The sequence below is a fragment of the Xenopus tropicalis genome, chromosome 6 (assembly GCF_000004195.4).
Source record: "Xenopus tropicalis strain Nigerian chromosome 6, UCB_Xtro_10.0, whole genome shotgun sequence".
Lineage (NCBI taxonomy): Eukaryota > Metazoa > Chordata > Amphibia > Anura > Pipidae > Xenopus > Xenopus tropicalis.
This window is the reverse complement of record NC_030682.2, coordinates 146,268,547-146,284,938: the sequence shown is the minus strand read 5'-3', so window position 1 is coordinate 146,284,938 and position 16,392 is coordinate 146,268,547. Positions and strand designations below refer to the sequence as shown.

Below are 16,392 nucleotides of genomic sequence, written 5' to 3'. Positions count from 1 at the left end.
ACAGTACAGTATGGGGGTACAGCTTATTGTGTGCCCAGAACATTCCTTCTCTGTAAATTTGTATTTATACATATGGGTAGGAGGTGCCATAGTGTTTCCCTTACATAGTTACATAGTTACATAGTTACATAGGGTTGAAAAAAGACCATTGTCCATCAAGTTCAACCCATCCGAGTAAACCCAGCACACAACCTATACTAACCAATCTATACACTCACATACATAAACTATATATATACAACCAGTAATACTAACTGTAGATATTAGTATCACAATAGCCTTGGATATTCTGCTTGTTCAAAAACTCATCCAGGCCCCTCTTAAAGGCATTAACAGAGTCTGCCATTACCACATCACTAGGAAGGGCATTCCCCAACCCCCTCACTGCCCTCACCGTGAGGAACCCCCTACGCTGCTTCAAATGGAAGCTCTGTTCCTCTAATCTATAGGGGTGACCTCTGGTGCGCTGATTGTTTTTATGGGAAAAAAGAACATCCCCCAACTGCCTATAATCCCCTCTAATGTACTTGTACAGAGTAATCATGTCCCCTCGCAAGCGCCTCTTTTCCAGAGAAAACAACCCCAACCTCGACAGTCTAACCTCATAGCTTAAATCTTCCATCCCCTTAACCAGTTTAGTTGCAGTCTCTGCACTCTCTCCAGCTCATTAATATCCTTCTTAAGGACTGGAGCCCAAAACTGCACTGCATACTCAAGGTGAGGCCTTACCAGGGACCTATAAAGCGGCAAAAATATGTTCTCATCCCTTGAGTCAATGCCCTTTTTTATACAAGACAGCACTTTATTTGCTTTAGTAGCCACAGAATGACACTGCCTGGAATTAGACAACTTGTGATCTACAAAAACCCCTAGATCCTTCTCCATTAAGGAAACCCCCAACACACTACCATTCAGTAGATAGTTTGCGTTTATATTATTCCTACCAAAGTGCATAACTTTGCACTTGTCAACATTGAACCTCATTTTCCAGTTTGCTGCCCAGTTTTCCAATTTTGTCAAATCGCTCTGCAAAGCGGCACATCCTGCATGGAACTTATAGTTTTGCACAATTTAGTGTCATCAGCAAAAATAGAAACAGTACTGTCTATGCCCACCTCCAGGTCATTAATAAACAAGTTAAAAAGCAAAGGACCAAGGACTGACCCCTGCGGTACTCCACTAACCACACTGGCCCAATTAGAAAATGTTCCATTTACCCCCCACTCTTTGTACTCTATCCTTCAGCCAGTTTTCTATCCAATTACAAATATTATGTTCTAGGCCAATATTCCTCAATTTGATCATTAACCTTCTGTGCGGTACTGTATCAAACGCTTTAGCAAAATCTAAGTAGATGACATCAACTGCCATTCCAGCATCAAGGTTCCTGCTCACCTCCTCATAAAAGGCAACTAAATTAGTCTGGCAAGATCTGTTACGCATAAAACCATGCTGGCACAAACTAATAGTACTGTGAACTGCAATGTATTCAACTATCCTATCCCTTATTACCCCTTCCAGAAGTTTTCCTACTACTGATGTCAGACTAACAGGCCTATAGTTTTCAGGCTGAGAACGAGATCCCTTTTTAAATAACGGCACCACATTAGCAATCCGCCAGTCTCTCGGCACCATGCCAAACCTCAATGAATCCTGAAAAATTATGTGAAGAGGCTTGGCAATCACAGCGCTCAGCTCATTTAATACCCTGGGATGAATCCCATCCGGTCCTGGACCTTTGTTTCCCTTTACATGTTCAAGTCTCTTTTGAATTTCCTCCTGAGTGACCCATGCGTCAGTAGCTAAATTACTAGCACAGGGTATATTACAAGGGAAGCCTTCATTATCTGGCTCCTCAGATGTATAGACAGATGAAAAATAAGAGTTCAAAATTTCAGCTTTTTCCCCGTTCTCATCAACCAACTTACCCCCCCGTGATAATAAAGTTCCCACCCCTTCTTGCTTCATTTTTTTTACTATTCACATAATTAAAAAATAATTTTGGATTCTTTTTACTCCTAGCTGCAATATCCAATATCCCTTAGACAGTACAGTATGGGGGTACAGCTTATTGTGTGCCCAGAACTTTCCTTCTCTGTATATTTGTATTTATACATATGGGTAGGGGGTGCCATAGTGTTTCCCTTAGACAGTACAGTATGGGGGTACAGCTTATTGTGTGCCCAGAACTTTCCTTCTCTGTATATTTGTATTTATACATATGGGTAGGGGGTGCCATAGTGTTTCCCTTAGACAGTACAGTATGGGGGTACAGCTTATTGTGTGCCCAGAACATTCCTTCTCTGTATATTTGTATTTATACATATGGGTAGGGGGTGCCATAGTGTTTCCCTTAGACAGTACAGTATGGGGGTACAGCTTATTGTGTGCCCAGAACATTCCTTCTCTGTATATTTGTATTTATACATATGGGTAGGGGGTGCCATAGGGTTTCCCTTAGACAGTACAGTATGGGGGTACAGCTTATTGTGTGCCCAGAACATTCCTTCTCTGTATATTTGTATTTATACATATGGGTAGGAGGTGCCATAGTGTTTCCCTTAGACAGTACAGTATGGGGGTACAGCTTATTGTGTGCCCAGAACATTCCTTCTCTGTATATTTGTATTTATACATATGGGTAGGGGGTGCCATAGTGTTTCCCTTAGACAGTACAGTATGGGGGTACAGCTTATTGTGTGCCCAGAACATTCCTTCTCTGTATATTTGTATTTATACATATGGGTAGGGGGTGCCATAGGGTTTCCCTTAGACAGTACAGTATGGGGGTACAGCTTATTGTGTGCCCAGAACATTCCTTCTCTGTATATTTGTATTTATATATATGGGTAGGAGGTGCCATAGTGTTTCCTGATACAGTATAGCAGACCTGGAGTAGAACTGACTTTTGCTACATTATTTCAGGAGACATTTACAAATAACAATAAACTCAGTGAGAATAAGAACTGATTGGCTATTGGGGTGCAGTTCCCCTTGAACTGTGTGCAATAATAATCAATATGGCCGCTGCGGTGCATACGATGGCAGTTAGTGAGTGACACACGTAGGGCAGTTACTGCAGGATCAGTAGCGCAGCACTAATGTTCATCCATTGCTGTGTTGGGTTTAATAACATCCCTGTCATTGCCCGGGGGCTAACAAACAGATCGCTGTCCCTGCGGGGCCCCTCGGCCGCACTGCCCGCTTTACTAATACTAATACACTCATTTTCATCTGGAATATTGATCCTTAAACTTCCCCATTACTGATACAGACAGGGGCGTTTGTTCTGATTCCCATCCAACCGTCTCACAGCCAGGCAATGTAGCAGGAGTGTGCCACTGTTATACAGATAGCTAGAACCTCAGCCATAAAGCAGGGCAGGACTGCTGCTTACAATGGGGGGATCAGATAGGATCTGTGCCACTGTGACAGAATGCTCTGTTATACAGATAGCTAGAACCTCAGCCATAAAGCAGGGCAGGACTGCTGCTTACAATGGGGGGGATCAGATAGGATCTGTGCCACTGTGACAGAATGCTCTGTTATACAGATAGCTAGAATCTCAGCCATAAAGCAGGGCAGGACTGCTGCTTACAATGGGGGGGGGGGGATCAGATAGGATCTGTGCCACTGTGACAGAATGCTCTGTTATACAGATAGCTAGAATCTCAGCCATAAAGCAGGGCAGGACTGCTGCTTACAATGGGGGATCAGATAGGATCTGTGCCACTGTGACAGAATGCTCTGTTATACAGATAGCTAGAATCTCAGCCATAAAGCAGGGCAGGACTGCTGCTTACAATGGGGGGGGGTCAGATAGGATCTGTGCCACTGTGACAGAATGCTCTGTTATACAGATAGCTAGAATCTCAGCCATAAAGCAGGGCAGGACTGCTGCTTACAATGGGGGGATCAGATAGGATCTGTGCCACTGTGACAGAATGCTCTGTTATACAGATAGCTAGAATCTCAGCCATAAAGCAGGGCAGGACTGCTGCTTACAATGGGGGGATCAGATAGGATCTGTGCCACTGTGACAGAATGCTCTGTTATACAGATAGCTAGAATCTCAGCCATAAAGCAGGGCAGGACTGCTGCTTACAATGGGGGGGATCAGATAGGATCTGTGCCACTGTGACAGAATGCTCTGTTATACAGATAGCTAGAATCTCAGCCATAAAGCAGGGCAGGACTGCTGCTTACAATGGGGGGGATCAGATAGGATCTGTGCCACTGTGACAGAATGATCTGTTATACAGATAGCTAGAATCTCAGCCATAAAGCAGGGCAGGACTGCTGCTTACAATGGGGGGGATCAGATAGGATCTGTGCCACTGTGACAGAATGCTCTGTTATACAGATAGCTAGAATCTCAGCCATAAAGCAGGGCAGGACTGCTGCTTACAATGGGGGGGGGGGGGGGGGATCAGATAGGATCTGTGCCACTGTGACAGAATGCTCTGTTATACAGGTAGCTAGAATCTCAGCCATAAAGCAGGGCAGGACTGCTGCTTACAATGGGGGGGGATCAGATAGGATCTGTGCCACTGTGACAGAATGCTCTGTTATACAGATAGCTAGAATCTCAGCCATAAAGCAGGGCAGGACTGCTGCTTACAATGGGGGGATCAGATAGGATCTGTGCCACTGTGACAGAATGCTCTGTTATACAGATAGCTAGAATCTCAGCCATAAAGCAGGGCAGGATTGCTGCTTACAATGGGGGGGATCAGATAGGATCTGTGCCACTGTGACAGAATGCTCTGTTATACAGATAGCTAGAACCTCAGCCATAAAGCAGGGCAGGACTGCTGCTTACAATGGGGGGGATCAGATAGGATCTGTGCCACTGTGACAGAATGCTCTGTTATACAGATAGCTAGAATCTCAGCCATAAAGCAGGGCAGGACTGCTGCTTACAATGGGGGGATCAGATAGGATCTGTGCCACTGTGACAGAATGCTCTGTTATACAGATAGCTAGAATCTCAGCCATAAAGCAGGGCAGGACTGCTGCTTACAATGGGGGGGATCAGATAGGATCTGTGCCACTGTGACAGAATGCTCTGTTATACAGATAGCTAGAATCTCAGCCATAAAGCAGGGCAGGACTGCTGCTTACAATGGGGGGATCAGATAGGATCTGTGCCACTGTGACAGAATGCTCTGTTATACAGATAGCTAGAATCTCAGCCATAAAGCAGGGCAGGATTGCTGCTTACAATGGGGGGGATCAGATAGGATCTGTGCCACTGTGACAGAATGCTCTGTTATACAGATAGCTAGAACCTCAGCCATAAAGCAGGGCAGGACTGCTGCTTACAATGGGGGGGATCAGATAGGATCTGTGCCACTGTGACAGAATGCTCTGTTATACAGATAGCTAGAATCTCAGCCATAAAGCAGGGCAGGACTGCTGCTTACAATGGGGGGGGGGGGGGGGGATCAGATAGGATCTGTGCCACTGTGACAGAATGCTCTGTTATACAGATAGCTAGAATCTCAGCCATAAAGCAGGGCAGGACTGCTGCTTACAATGGGGGGATCAGATAGGATCTGTGCCACTGTGACAGAATGCTCTGTTATACAGATAGCTAGAATCTCAGCCATAAAGCAGGGCAGGACTGCTGCTTTGTAAGAGACTATATAATTACTTTTCCGCATACAGGAGGTATACACTTAATTAAACAAGTTGCATATACACTTTTTGGAAGGAGAAATCTTTTTTTTTTTCTTTGCAAATTCCTCTTGTTTGTTCAGATTGTGCCTCATAACAAGAGGTTGGTTTATCCCTCCCAGTCGATAGAGATTGAGTCTCGAGGATCCGCGGGATTCCCCCCCCCCCCCCATTTCTTGTTTTATTGCTGCGCTAAGAGCTCGGGGTCAGCACAGTTCAGAGATGATAGAAGAGAATCCGCCTGTTTATCCGTTCTCCTCCATTACATATTGATTGTTGTCATGAATGCTTGGGATTCCGATCAATATTTATTTTTGTTATAAGCACAGTTCATATTGGATTGCAGACCTGGATTTATACTGTTCTGCGCCAATGGGGGCTCCATCCTGGGGGGGTGGGGGGGTCCGTAACCCCAACGTGTCCTTGGAATAAGGAACATTGTGTGAGTTTGTAAAACCTTCGATTTTTGTTTCTGCTGCTTATTAAACTCAACACCCAAAGGCTCCGAGGCGTCAGGGAGTTACAGTTCAACTACAGGGGTGCAAGTCCCTAACACTTTGTATCTGCTTTCTACCCATTATCATCACTGGAATGGAACTGCCCCCCCCACCCAGTCTCCCACTGTCAGGATTTGCACCCAAATTCTACTTACCCGCTGCCATTGACAGCCATTGAAATGCACCCTATATTCTCTGCGGGAAAAATAGGCGTGGCTAGGGGGGGGTTGGCCTCAGCAGAGAGGGCGTGGCTTGGGTAAAACATGGTTCTAAGATGCACCCAGTAGAATTGGGTTTATAATTGGCTTAAATTCCTGCTGTTCTTATTTGGGTGGGATGGTACCAAGTGATGCATCTAAAAGGGAAGGCTGGGCCCAGCAATGAGGGTGTAACCTGGAGTGGTTTGGGCGGGACTATAATGCTGGCTAGAATGGGAGGGCTGGGCTCAGCAATGAGGGTGTAACTGGGAGTGGTTTGGGCGGGACTAAATTGCAGGTTAGAATGGGAGGGCTGGGCCCAGCAATGAGGGTGTAACCTGGAGTGGTTTGGGCGGGACTATAATGCTGGCTAGAATGGGAGGGCTGGGCTCAGCAATGAGGGTGTAACTGGGAGTGGTTTGGGCGGGACTAAATTGCAGGTTAGAATGGGAGGGCTGGGCCCAGCAATGAGGGTGTAACTGGGAGTGGTTTGGGCGGGACTAAAATGCCAGCTAGAATGGGAGGGCTGGGCCCAGCAATGAGGGTGTAATTGGGAGTGGTTTGGGCGGGACTAGAAGGCTGGTTAGAATGGGAGGGCTGGGCTCAGCAATGAGGGTGTAACTGGGAGTGGTTTGGGCAGGACTAGAAGGCTGGTTAGAATGGGAGGGCTGGGCTCAGCAATGAGGGTGTAACCGGGAGGGGTTTGGGCGGGACTAGAAGGCTGGTTAGAATGGGAGGGCTGGGCTCAGCAATGAGGGTGTAACTGGGAGTGGTTTGGGCGGGACTAGAAGGCTGGTTAGAATGGTAGGGCTGGGCTTAGCAATGAGGGTGTAACTGGGAGGGGTTTGGGCGGGACTAAAATGCCGGCTAGAATGGGAGGGCTGGGCCCAGCAATGAGGGTGTAACAGGGAGTGGTTTGGGCGGGACTAAAAGGCTGGTTAGAATGGGAGGGCTGGGCTCAGCAATGAGGGTGTAACTGGGAGTGGTTTGGGCGGGACTAGAAGGCTGGTTAGAATGGGAGGGCTGGGCTCAGCAATGAGGGTGTAACTGGGAGTGGTTTGGGCGGGACTAAAATGCCAGCTAGAATGGGAGGGCTGGGCCCAGCAATGAGGGTGTAACTGGGAGTGGTTTGGGCGGGACTAAAATGCCAGCTAGAATGGGAGGGCTGGGCCCAGCAATGAGGGTGTAACTGGGAGTGGTTTGGGCGGGACTAGAAGGCTGGTTAGAATGGGAGGGCTGGGCTCAGCAATGAGGGTGTAACTGGGAGTGGTTTGGGCGGGACTAGAAGGCTGGTTAGAATGGGAGGGCTGGGCTCAGCAATGAGGGTGTAACTGGGAGTGGTTTGGGCGGGACTAAAATGCTGGCTAGAATGGGAGGGCTGGGTCAAGCAATGAGGGTGTAACTGGGAGTGGTTTGGGCGGGACTAGAAGGCTGGTTAGAATGGGAGGGCTGGGCTCAGCAATGAGGGTGTAACTGGGAGTGGTTTGGGCGGGACTAGAAGGCTGGTTAGAATGGGAGGGCTGGGCCCAGCAATGAGGGTGTAACTGGGAGTGGTTTGGGCGGGACTAGAAGGCTGGTTAGAATGGGAGGGCTGGGCCCAGCAATGAGGGTGTAACTGGGAGTGGTTTGGGCGGGACTATAATGCTGGCTAGAATGGGAGGGCTGGGCTCAGCAATGAGGGTGTAACTGGGAGTGGTTTGGGTGGGACTAGAAGGCTTGTTAGAATGGGAGGGCTGGGCTCAGCAATGAGGGTGTAACTGGGAGTGGTTTGGGCGGGACTAGAAGGCTGGTTAGAATGGGAGGGCTGGGCTCAGCAATGAGGGTGTAACTGGGAGTGGTTTGGGCGGGACTAAAATGCTGGCTAGAATGGGAGGGCTGGGTCAAGCAATGAGGGTGTAACTGGGAGTGGTTTGGGCGGGACTAGAAGGCTGGTTAGAATGGGAGGGCTGGGCTCAGCAATGAGGGTGTAACTGGGAGTGGTTTGGGTGGGACTAGAAGGCTGGTTAGAATGGGAGGGCTGGGCCCAGCAATGAGGGTGTAACTGGGAGTGGTTTGGGCGGGACTAGAAGGCTGGTTAGAATGGGAGGGCTGGGCCCAGCAATGAGGGTGTAACTGGGAGTGGTTTGGGCGGAACTAGAAGGCTGGTTAGAATGGGAGGGCTGGGCCCAGCAATGAGGGTGTAACTGGGAGTGGTTTGGGCGGGACTATAATGCTGGCTAGAATGGGAGGGCTGGGCTCAGCAATGAGGGTGTAACTGGGAGTGGTTTGGGTGGGACTAGAAGGCTGGTTAGAATGGGAGGGCTGGGCTCAGCAATGAGGGTGTAACTGGGAGTGGTTTGGGCGGGACTAAATTGCTGGCTAGAATGGGAGGGCTGGGCTCAGCAATGAGGGTGTAACTGGGAGTGGTTTGGGCGGGACTAGAAGGCTGGTTAGAATGGGAGGGCTGGGCCCAGCAATGAGGGTGTAACTGGGAGTGGTTTGGGCGGGACTAGAAGGCGGGTTAGAATGGGAGGGCTGGGCCCAGCAATGAGGGTGTAACTGGGAGTGGTTTGGGCGGGACTATAATGCTGGCTAGAATGGGAGGGCTGGGCTCAGCAATGAGGGTGTAACTGGGAGTGGTTTGGGCGGGACTATAATGCTGGCTAGAATGGGAGGGCTGGGCTCAGCAATGAGGGTGTAACTGGGAGTGGTTTGGGCGGGACTATAAGGCTGGCTAGAATGGGAGGGCTGGGCTCAGCAATGAGGGTGTAACTGGGAGTGGTTTGGGCGGGACTAAATTGCAGGTTAGAATGGGAGGGCTGGGCCCAGCAATGAGGGTGTAACTGGGAGTGGTTTGGGCGGGACTAAAATGCCAGCTAGAATGGGAGGGCTGGGTCACCTTGTTTTGCTGGATCCCTGTTTGTAGGGTTATTATTATTATTATTATTATTATCATGTATTTATAAAGCGCCAACACATTCCGCAGCGCTGTTCCTCCTCCCCCCCCTCCCTCCCCTCCCCCCCCCCCCCCCCCCCCCCCCCCCCCCCCCCAGCAGAGCTCATTAGATTACATCCCCTTAGAGCATGTCTGTGCCGACCAATAAGCATCGTCACCGTGCCCATTACTTACAGTCATTTGTAATACGAGGGCCACTCATTCTGTGCGAGGCAGCGAGTATCAGGGCCAAGCCACACGTTCCTTTCTGCAGCCTAGAAATTGTGCATTTAGTGACACGGAACATTCCGGTCCTGATTTTTCCGGTCGCTCTACTTCTGGAATGTAATGTGACCCTTCAGGGGGGCTTCACTGATCGATACTGATTGGCCTGGGCAAAAACTCCATTGAATACTAAATTAGCCTGTGATTGAGATTAGTGGTCTGTAATGGCCGCCCAAGTGATACTGTTTTTGCCCCAAGGGTTAAAAAATGGGTCATCCTGACTTGGGTCTTGCTGTGTTTGGCTGGCTATGTGTATGTACCTTTAATATACACCAGGAATAACATCCACACCTTACACAGGTTCTATAACGAGATGGTTGGTAGATGGGTTCTAGAATACTATACGTTACTCTGGAACCCCCCATGTGTCTCATTGTGCTGATTGTGGTTCCAGCCTCACTTGTGCAGATCTGGTGAGGGTCTGAGGGACTCCATGCTACATATAAATGGCTTCTTCTTCTATGTTTTGGTTATCAAACTTGTTAAAGTTCTGGGATCTGGTTTTCTCATTATGGGTGGGGAAATGTACAGACTGAGATACGTCCCAAAAAGGAATTTTTGAAGTGTATCGAACAGATAAGGCTCTAGTTTCTATGACGATAAGCTTGAGGAGGACTTCCCTTCTTGGGGAGGATCATTACAACCAGCCCCAGTGACTGAAAGCCGGAACCACCAGGGCCAGAAATAGGAGTAGGCAGAAGAGGCAATGGCCTTGGGTGCAACAGTTGGGGGCTTTTGGTGGAGGGGTGGATCAGGTAGGGATTGGAGATGAAGAAGAAGGATGGCTGTGGACCAAGAAGGTTTTAGAAGCTGGTATGTAGACTAAGGGAGGGTGCAGGGGTTTGAGCTGAAGTGGGGGCACCAATGCTACTTGGCCCAGGCCTGGGCACCATATATTAATTATGGGGCACTAATGCTACTTGGCCCAAGCTACTTGGCCCAGGCCTGGGAACCATATATTATGGGGCACCAATGCTACTTGGCCCAGGCCTGGGAACCATATATTATGAGGGAACCAATGCTACTTGGCCCCGGGCTGGGGACCATATATTATGAGGGAACCAATGCTACTTGGCCCAGGTCTGGGAACCATATATTATGGGGCACCAATGCTACTTGGCCCAGGTCTGGGAACCATATATTATGGGGCACCAATGCTACTTGGCCCAGGTCTGGGAACCATATATTATGGGGCACCAATGCTACTTGGCCCAGGCCTGGGAACCATATATTATGAGGGAACCAATGCTACTTGGCCCAGGCCTGGGAACCATATATTATGAGGGAACCAATGCTACTTGGCCCAGGCCTGGGAACCATATATTATGGGGCACCAATGCTACTTGGCCCAGGCCTGGGAACCATATATTATGAGGGAAATGCTACTTGGCCCAGGCCTGGGAACCATATATTATGGGGCACCAATGCTACTTGGCCCAGGTCTGGGAACCATATATTATGTGGCACCAATGCTACTTGGCCCAGGTCTGGGAACCATATATTATGTGGCACCAATGCTACTTGGCCCAGGCCTGGGAACCATATATTATGTGGCACCAATGCTACTTGGCCCAGGCCTGGGAACCATATATTATGGGGGACCCAATGCTACTTGGCCCAGGCCTGGGAACCATATATTATGTGGCACCAATGCTACTTGGCCCAGGCCTGGGAACCATATATTATGTGGCACCAATGCTACTTGGCCCAGGCCTGGGAACCATATATTATGTGGCCCCAATGCTACTTGGCCCAGGCCTGGGAACCATATATTATGGGGCACCAATGCTACTTGGCCCAGGCCTGGGAACCATATATTATGGGGGACCCAATGCTACTTGGCCCAGGCCTGGGAACCATATATTATGTGGCACCAATGCTACTTGGCCCAGGCCTGGGAACCATATATTATGTGGCACCAATGCTACTTGGCCCAGGCCTGGGAACCATATATTATGTGGCACCAATGCTACTTGGCCCAGGCCTGGGAACCATATATTATGGGGGACCCAATGCTACTTGGCCCAGGCCTGGGAACCATATATTATGGGGGACCCAATGCTACTTGGCCCAGGCCTGTTACTACATGTTCCCTTCCAACTCCCCCAGGACAATCCATTTTGTTGCCCTTTTGCTGGATAAGTAAGAAGTTCCATCTGATCATTTTTGGGTTAAGATACCATTTTACTCCCTTTTGCCAATAAATAATCAGCTTGTTGTTTTTTAATGTGAAAATGTTCCTTTTTATCCAAAACCGTGTCATTGCGCTTTCTGCTCCTTGGCCGCGGCGCCCAGTAATGAATTCCGGACGGCGGAACATAATCTACGACTTTGGGCAAGTCTGAAGCTTCCGGAACCCTCCGCACCACGGGGAAATTGATATCATTAATTGATTTTTTTCTTCTGCTTAAAGAGCGTCTAGACTTCTCGTGGTGCATTTTTCATGTACAAAATGAAGGATTTTCGTTAAGGCGAAAATGAGCATTTTGAGTTTTTTATTTTTTTTTTAGTAGTTTCAAATATGAGTTTGTTGAAAATGGAGTAAATCTGCAGTAATTCTATGTAGGAATATATGTTCTGCATTCAGACTGATGGGGGCGTCCAACCTGCAGGGCTATATATATGGGTATTGAGTAAAACTATTATTAATTAGGGATGCACCAAATCCATTGTTTTTGGGTTCAGCCGAACCCCGAATCCTTTGTGAAAAACTCACCGATTACTGAACCGAATCCTAATTTTGCATTTGCTTCTTGTTCCAGATGTGTCGGTCGATGGGAAACCCTGTGACTGCGACGTGATTGCTGACTGCAAAGTAGGGGATCCCATTCACCTGGAGGTGCGACTGACTAACTGCAGCAAGAACGCGGTGGGCCCCTTTGCTTTGACTGTCATTCCTTATCAGGACTATCAGAATGGGGTCCATAACCACGAGCTGCAGGACATTGTCACGTTTGTTGGATCCAATACGTTTTACATTGGAACAGTAAGTATCTCTCCATCTCCCTACTTCTACCATCTTGCCCTCCTGTTTCCATCTTGTCCTACTGTCTCCATCTTGCCCTACTGTCTCCATCTTGCCCTACTGTCTCCATCTTGTCCTACTGTCTCCATCTTGCCCTACTGTCTCCATCTTGCCCTACTGTCTCCATCTTGCCCTACTGTCTCCATCTTGCCCTCCTGTCTCCAACTTGTCCTACTGTCTCCATCTTGCCCTACTGTCTCCATCTTGTCCTACTGACTCCATCTTGTCTTCCTGTCTCCATCTTGTCCTCCTGTCTCCATCTTGTCCTCCTGTCTCCATCTTGTCCTACTGTCTCCATCTTGTCCTCCTGTCTCCATCTTGTCCTACTGTCTCCATCTTGTCCTACTGTCTCCATCTTGTCCTACTGTCTCCATCTTGTCCTACTGTCACCGTTTTGCCCTACTGTCTCCATTTTGCCCTCCTGCTTCCAACTTGCCCTCCTGTCTCCATCTTGTACTACTGCTTCCATCTTGCTTTACTGTTTCCATCTTGCCCTCAAATTGGACGTACAAGTATTCATTCTATTAAGCCTTCAAACAGCATTGATACTGTAGAAATAGGCAGTCCTTTATTTGCAAGAACTGGAAGTAGCTCTGCAGAACAGGAAGTAAAGACTACAAACCCACAGCCTCCATATGTTGGGAAACTCCCACTCCCTGACATTAAAAGCAGAACAATAGGGTATGGAAACACTTTTTACGGGTTTCACCTTCAGTTTGGTTTCCCTTCCATCCTTCACATGCCATAAACAGTTTTATTTGACTCCGTTATCTCATGGAACTGTTCTGCCCTGTCTCTCTCTTCAGGTGCAGCCAATGGACCATTCCGTGTGCTTCGGAGCCCTCCTCTTCCTCTACACCGGAGATTTTTATTTGGACATTAAATTTCAGGACGATAACTCCAACAGAGAACTCCCCTTGTCTTGGTTCTGCCTCCCCAGCGTGCATATCCGTGCCATAGACACCCTCAGTGAGACCAAATTCTGACCCCCTACCAATGCCGACATTTCCTTATGTTCAGCGTGGGGTCCTCCTCTTACTGAACTTATTATACCGCTGGAAGAAACATTGCCCTGTCCGACAATCCGAATCTTTCCACCTGTTTAAAACAAAAGGGCTGTTTGCTATTTCTGGGAGATTCACCATTATAAACATTTCCATTACAAAACCTGCAATTTTGTCACTTGCAGTACCGGTTTCCACCTGTCAACCTAGAATTACTTGAATACGTCCCCCAGGAGTAGCAGACCCAGTCTATATAAAGAAAGGCTATAATATCAGTATAATAGACACATTAGGGATCTTGTACTTATACATGGATGTAAAATAGATGTAAAATATGACCCCCCCCCCCCCTTCAGTGTCGAGCTGGACCTCCTAGGGCGCAAGCAACCTAATACTGAGGGTTCATTCTCACAACAGTGACAGCATATAAACCAATGGTGGGTATAAGAAAGGACTAATAGGAATTGTCCTTGACTGGGGACCACTGGTAGTCCTTCTGGTAGTCCTGGTGGGGCATTCTGGCCACTCTCGTTGTTTCTTTCTATATGTCTTTTAGCTGTTGTAGTTGCTTGGGCGCCAACAACACCTGAAGGGCCACAGTTTGGAAAACACTATCACTCAAAGTGTTACAGTGGGCCATCTTGTCCTGCTGCCGCCATCTTTGATTTAACCTCCTACTGCTTCTACTCCATTATGCCTTTACCATACTACTCACTCATTGGAGGACAGTTTCATCCAATCAGAAAACGAATGATATAGGGGCATAGGCATTCTGTATGATAGATAATGCTAGGCAAGCCTGGCCTTCGTTGAATGGATCATGATTATGGTCATTTGGGAAATAAATGATGTTACAATGGGATAATAAAGCTACAGTACTGTATATGTGACCTGACTTGACTGCATTTAATACATGTACGGAGGCAAATCATGACGCTCTCGGGATCTGGGAGTGTTTGAACTGCAAGAGTGATGGATACAGAAAACATCTCGAAAATATGATTGAGTTTCAAGATCGATGGCACGAAGGTAAGAATCCCACTCAGATCCAGCTAGAAGTTTTTATAATATATACTCGCCGTTTCTGTACAAATTATGAAACCTGTAAGTTTTCATGGGATTTTTTACATTCATTGCTTGTACCCCTGCCAGCCCGACTCCTGAAATAGCAGCCGTAGGCTCGGTTGGCTCATAAAAAGCTGTAATTGAAAATATATTTTCATTTCCTGTGTGAAAGGCAGAAGAGTCTCGATGTGCCGTATACGCAGTGTTCAGCGGTGATTTCCCATATGGGGGAGAATTAATATGTCAGGGAAGTGCCATAGGGAACCAGTGGTGACTTCCCATTGACTTGCGTTCCAAAGAGTGTTCTTGGCTTAGCTTCAACTCATATTCACATTCCCGAGAAGGGAGAAAACATCACACGTTCCCTCGCGACTGGTGTCAGGGATTGAGCGCTCTCATTGGATATCTGCACATAAGGAACACGTGAGGTTGAGCCAGGACAAAAGTCATTCTCACCAATCAAAAAGAGGCTTAGGTGGTTCCTTCTGGGTCATTCAGGTGTAACAACCATATTCCTATTTCGTTCAACCATCATCTTATAGTCTTCTATGTGCTGTGTAATATAAAGTTCCTTTTAGAAGATCAGGCCTGGAAAACAAATACAGTGTACAGGCACTCTGTACAGATCCAGGAGCAACCTTTATATAAAGAACGTTAAATTAAAGCCATGAAACCAAAATTAGATTTGAATCTAAAATATTAGATTTGGGCTGAATGTTAAAAAATCGGTACAATGCAGTAGGGTTTGGTCTTCTGCTCAAAGGGTGGATAGGAGGCAATTAAATGAATAAGGGAACCTAAAGAATATTGAGTAGGCAGTAGGGTTTGGGCTTATGGTCAAAGGGTGGATAGGATGCAATTAAATGAATAAGGGAACCTAAAGGATATTGAGTAGGCAGTAGGGTTTGGGCCTTCTGCCCAAAGGGTGGATAGGAGGCAATTAAATGAATAAGGGAACCTAAAGGATATTGAGTAGGCAGTATGGTTTGGGCCTTCTGCCCAAAGGGTGGATAGGAGGCAATTAAATGAATGAGGGAACCTAAAGGATATTTAGTAGGCAGTAGGGTTTGGGCCTTCTGCCCAAAGGGTGGATAGGAGACAATTAAATGAATGAGGGAACCTAAAGAAGATGGATTAGGCAGTAGGGCTTGGTCTTCTGGTCAAAAGGTAGAATAGTTGGAATTTAATGAAGGGAAATTTAATGAAGCCAAAATCAAATTGTTTATAAACTGGAGAATTGGTTCTGCAGAAAGCAGATAATCACATGGTATGAAATCAATACATTGCCTGTAGATCCTTCCAGAGGGCACCGGCTTATCCCTTGAGATCATGAGATTTCAGCTAAAAGTGAGAAGAGATTTTATTCTGTCCAGAAAAAGCTGACTAGATACAAAATTAATAATTACAAGCCAGGGCTGGAGACTCTTTTAAAGGAAAAGGAAACCCCCGAAAGTGTAACTTTCCCAAATATCTGCCCTTTGCCAAATGCCATAATTATGTTGCGCAAAACCAATTACGTTTATTAGAGCTCCCCTAAACCATTGACGATTGCGGTCGCCATATTGGTCTGGTTATCCTTGTTGATCATCCTTATCTCCTCCCCCTGTCCCACGGCCATTTTGGAGTCGTGATTTTCCCAGAAGCCACAGCCCTGTTTATAGCTGTCGGACACGGGTGGACAGGAGTCTATGTTTTCGGATTCTCGATGGGTTTAAACTGAGCGCGT

At 47.3% G+C, this 16,392-nt stretch overlaps 1 protein-coding gene across 1 annotated transcript in view; it reads left to right on the top strand.

Moving 5' to 3' along the window:
• trappc9 (trafficking protein particle complex 9) overlaps positions 1-14,491 on the top strand; it is a 287,181-nt gene extending 272,690 nt beyond the window's left edge. Inside the window, 2 exon segments of the mRNA NM_001142140.1 lie at positions 12,335-12,558; positions 13,404-14,491. Of these exon segments, the coding sequence (NP_001135612.1) occupies positions 12,335-12,558; positions 13,404-13,583 (404 nt within the window). The 3' untranslated portion in view covers positions 13,584-14,491.
• Positions 14,492-16,392: the final 1,901 nt, after the last annotated feature.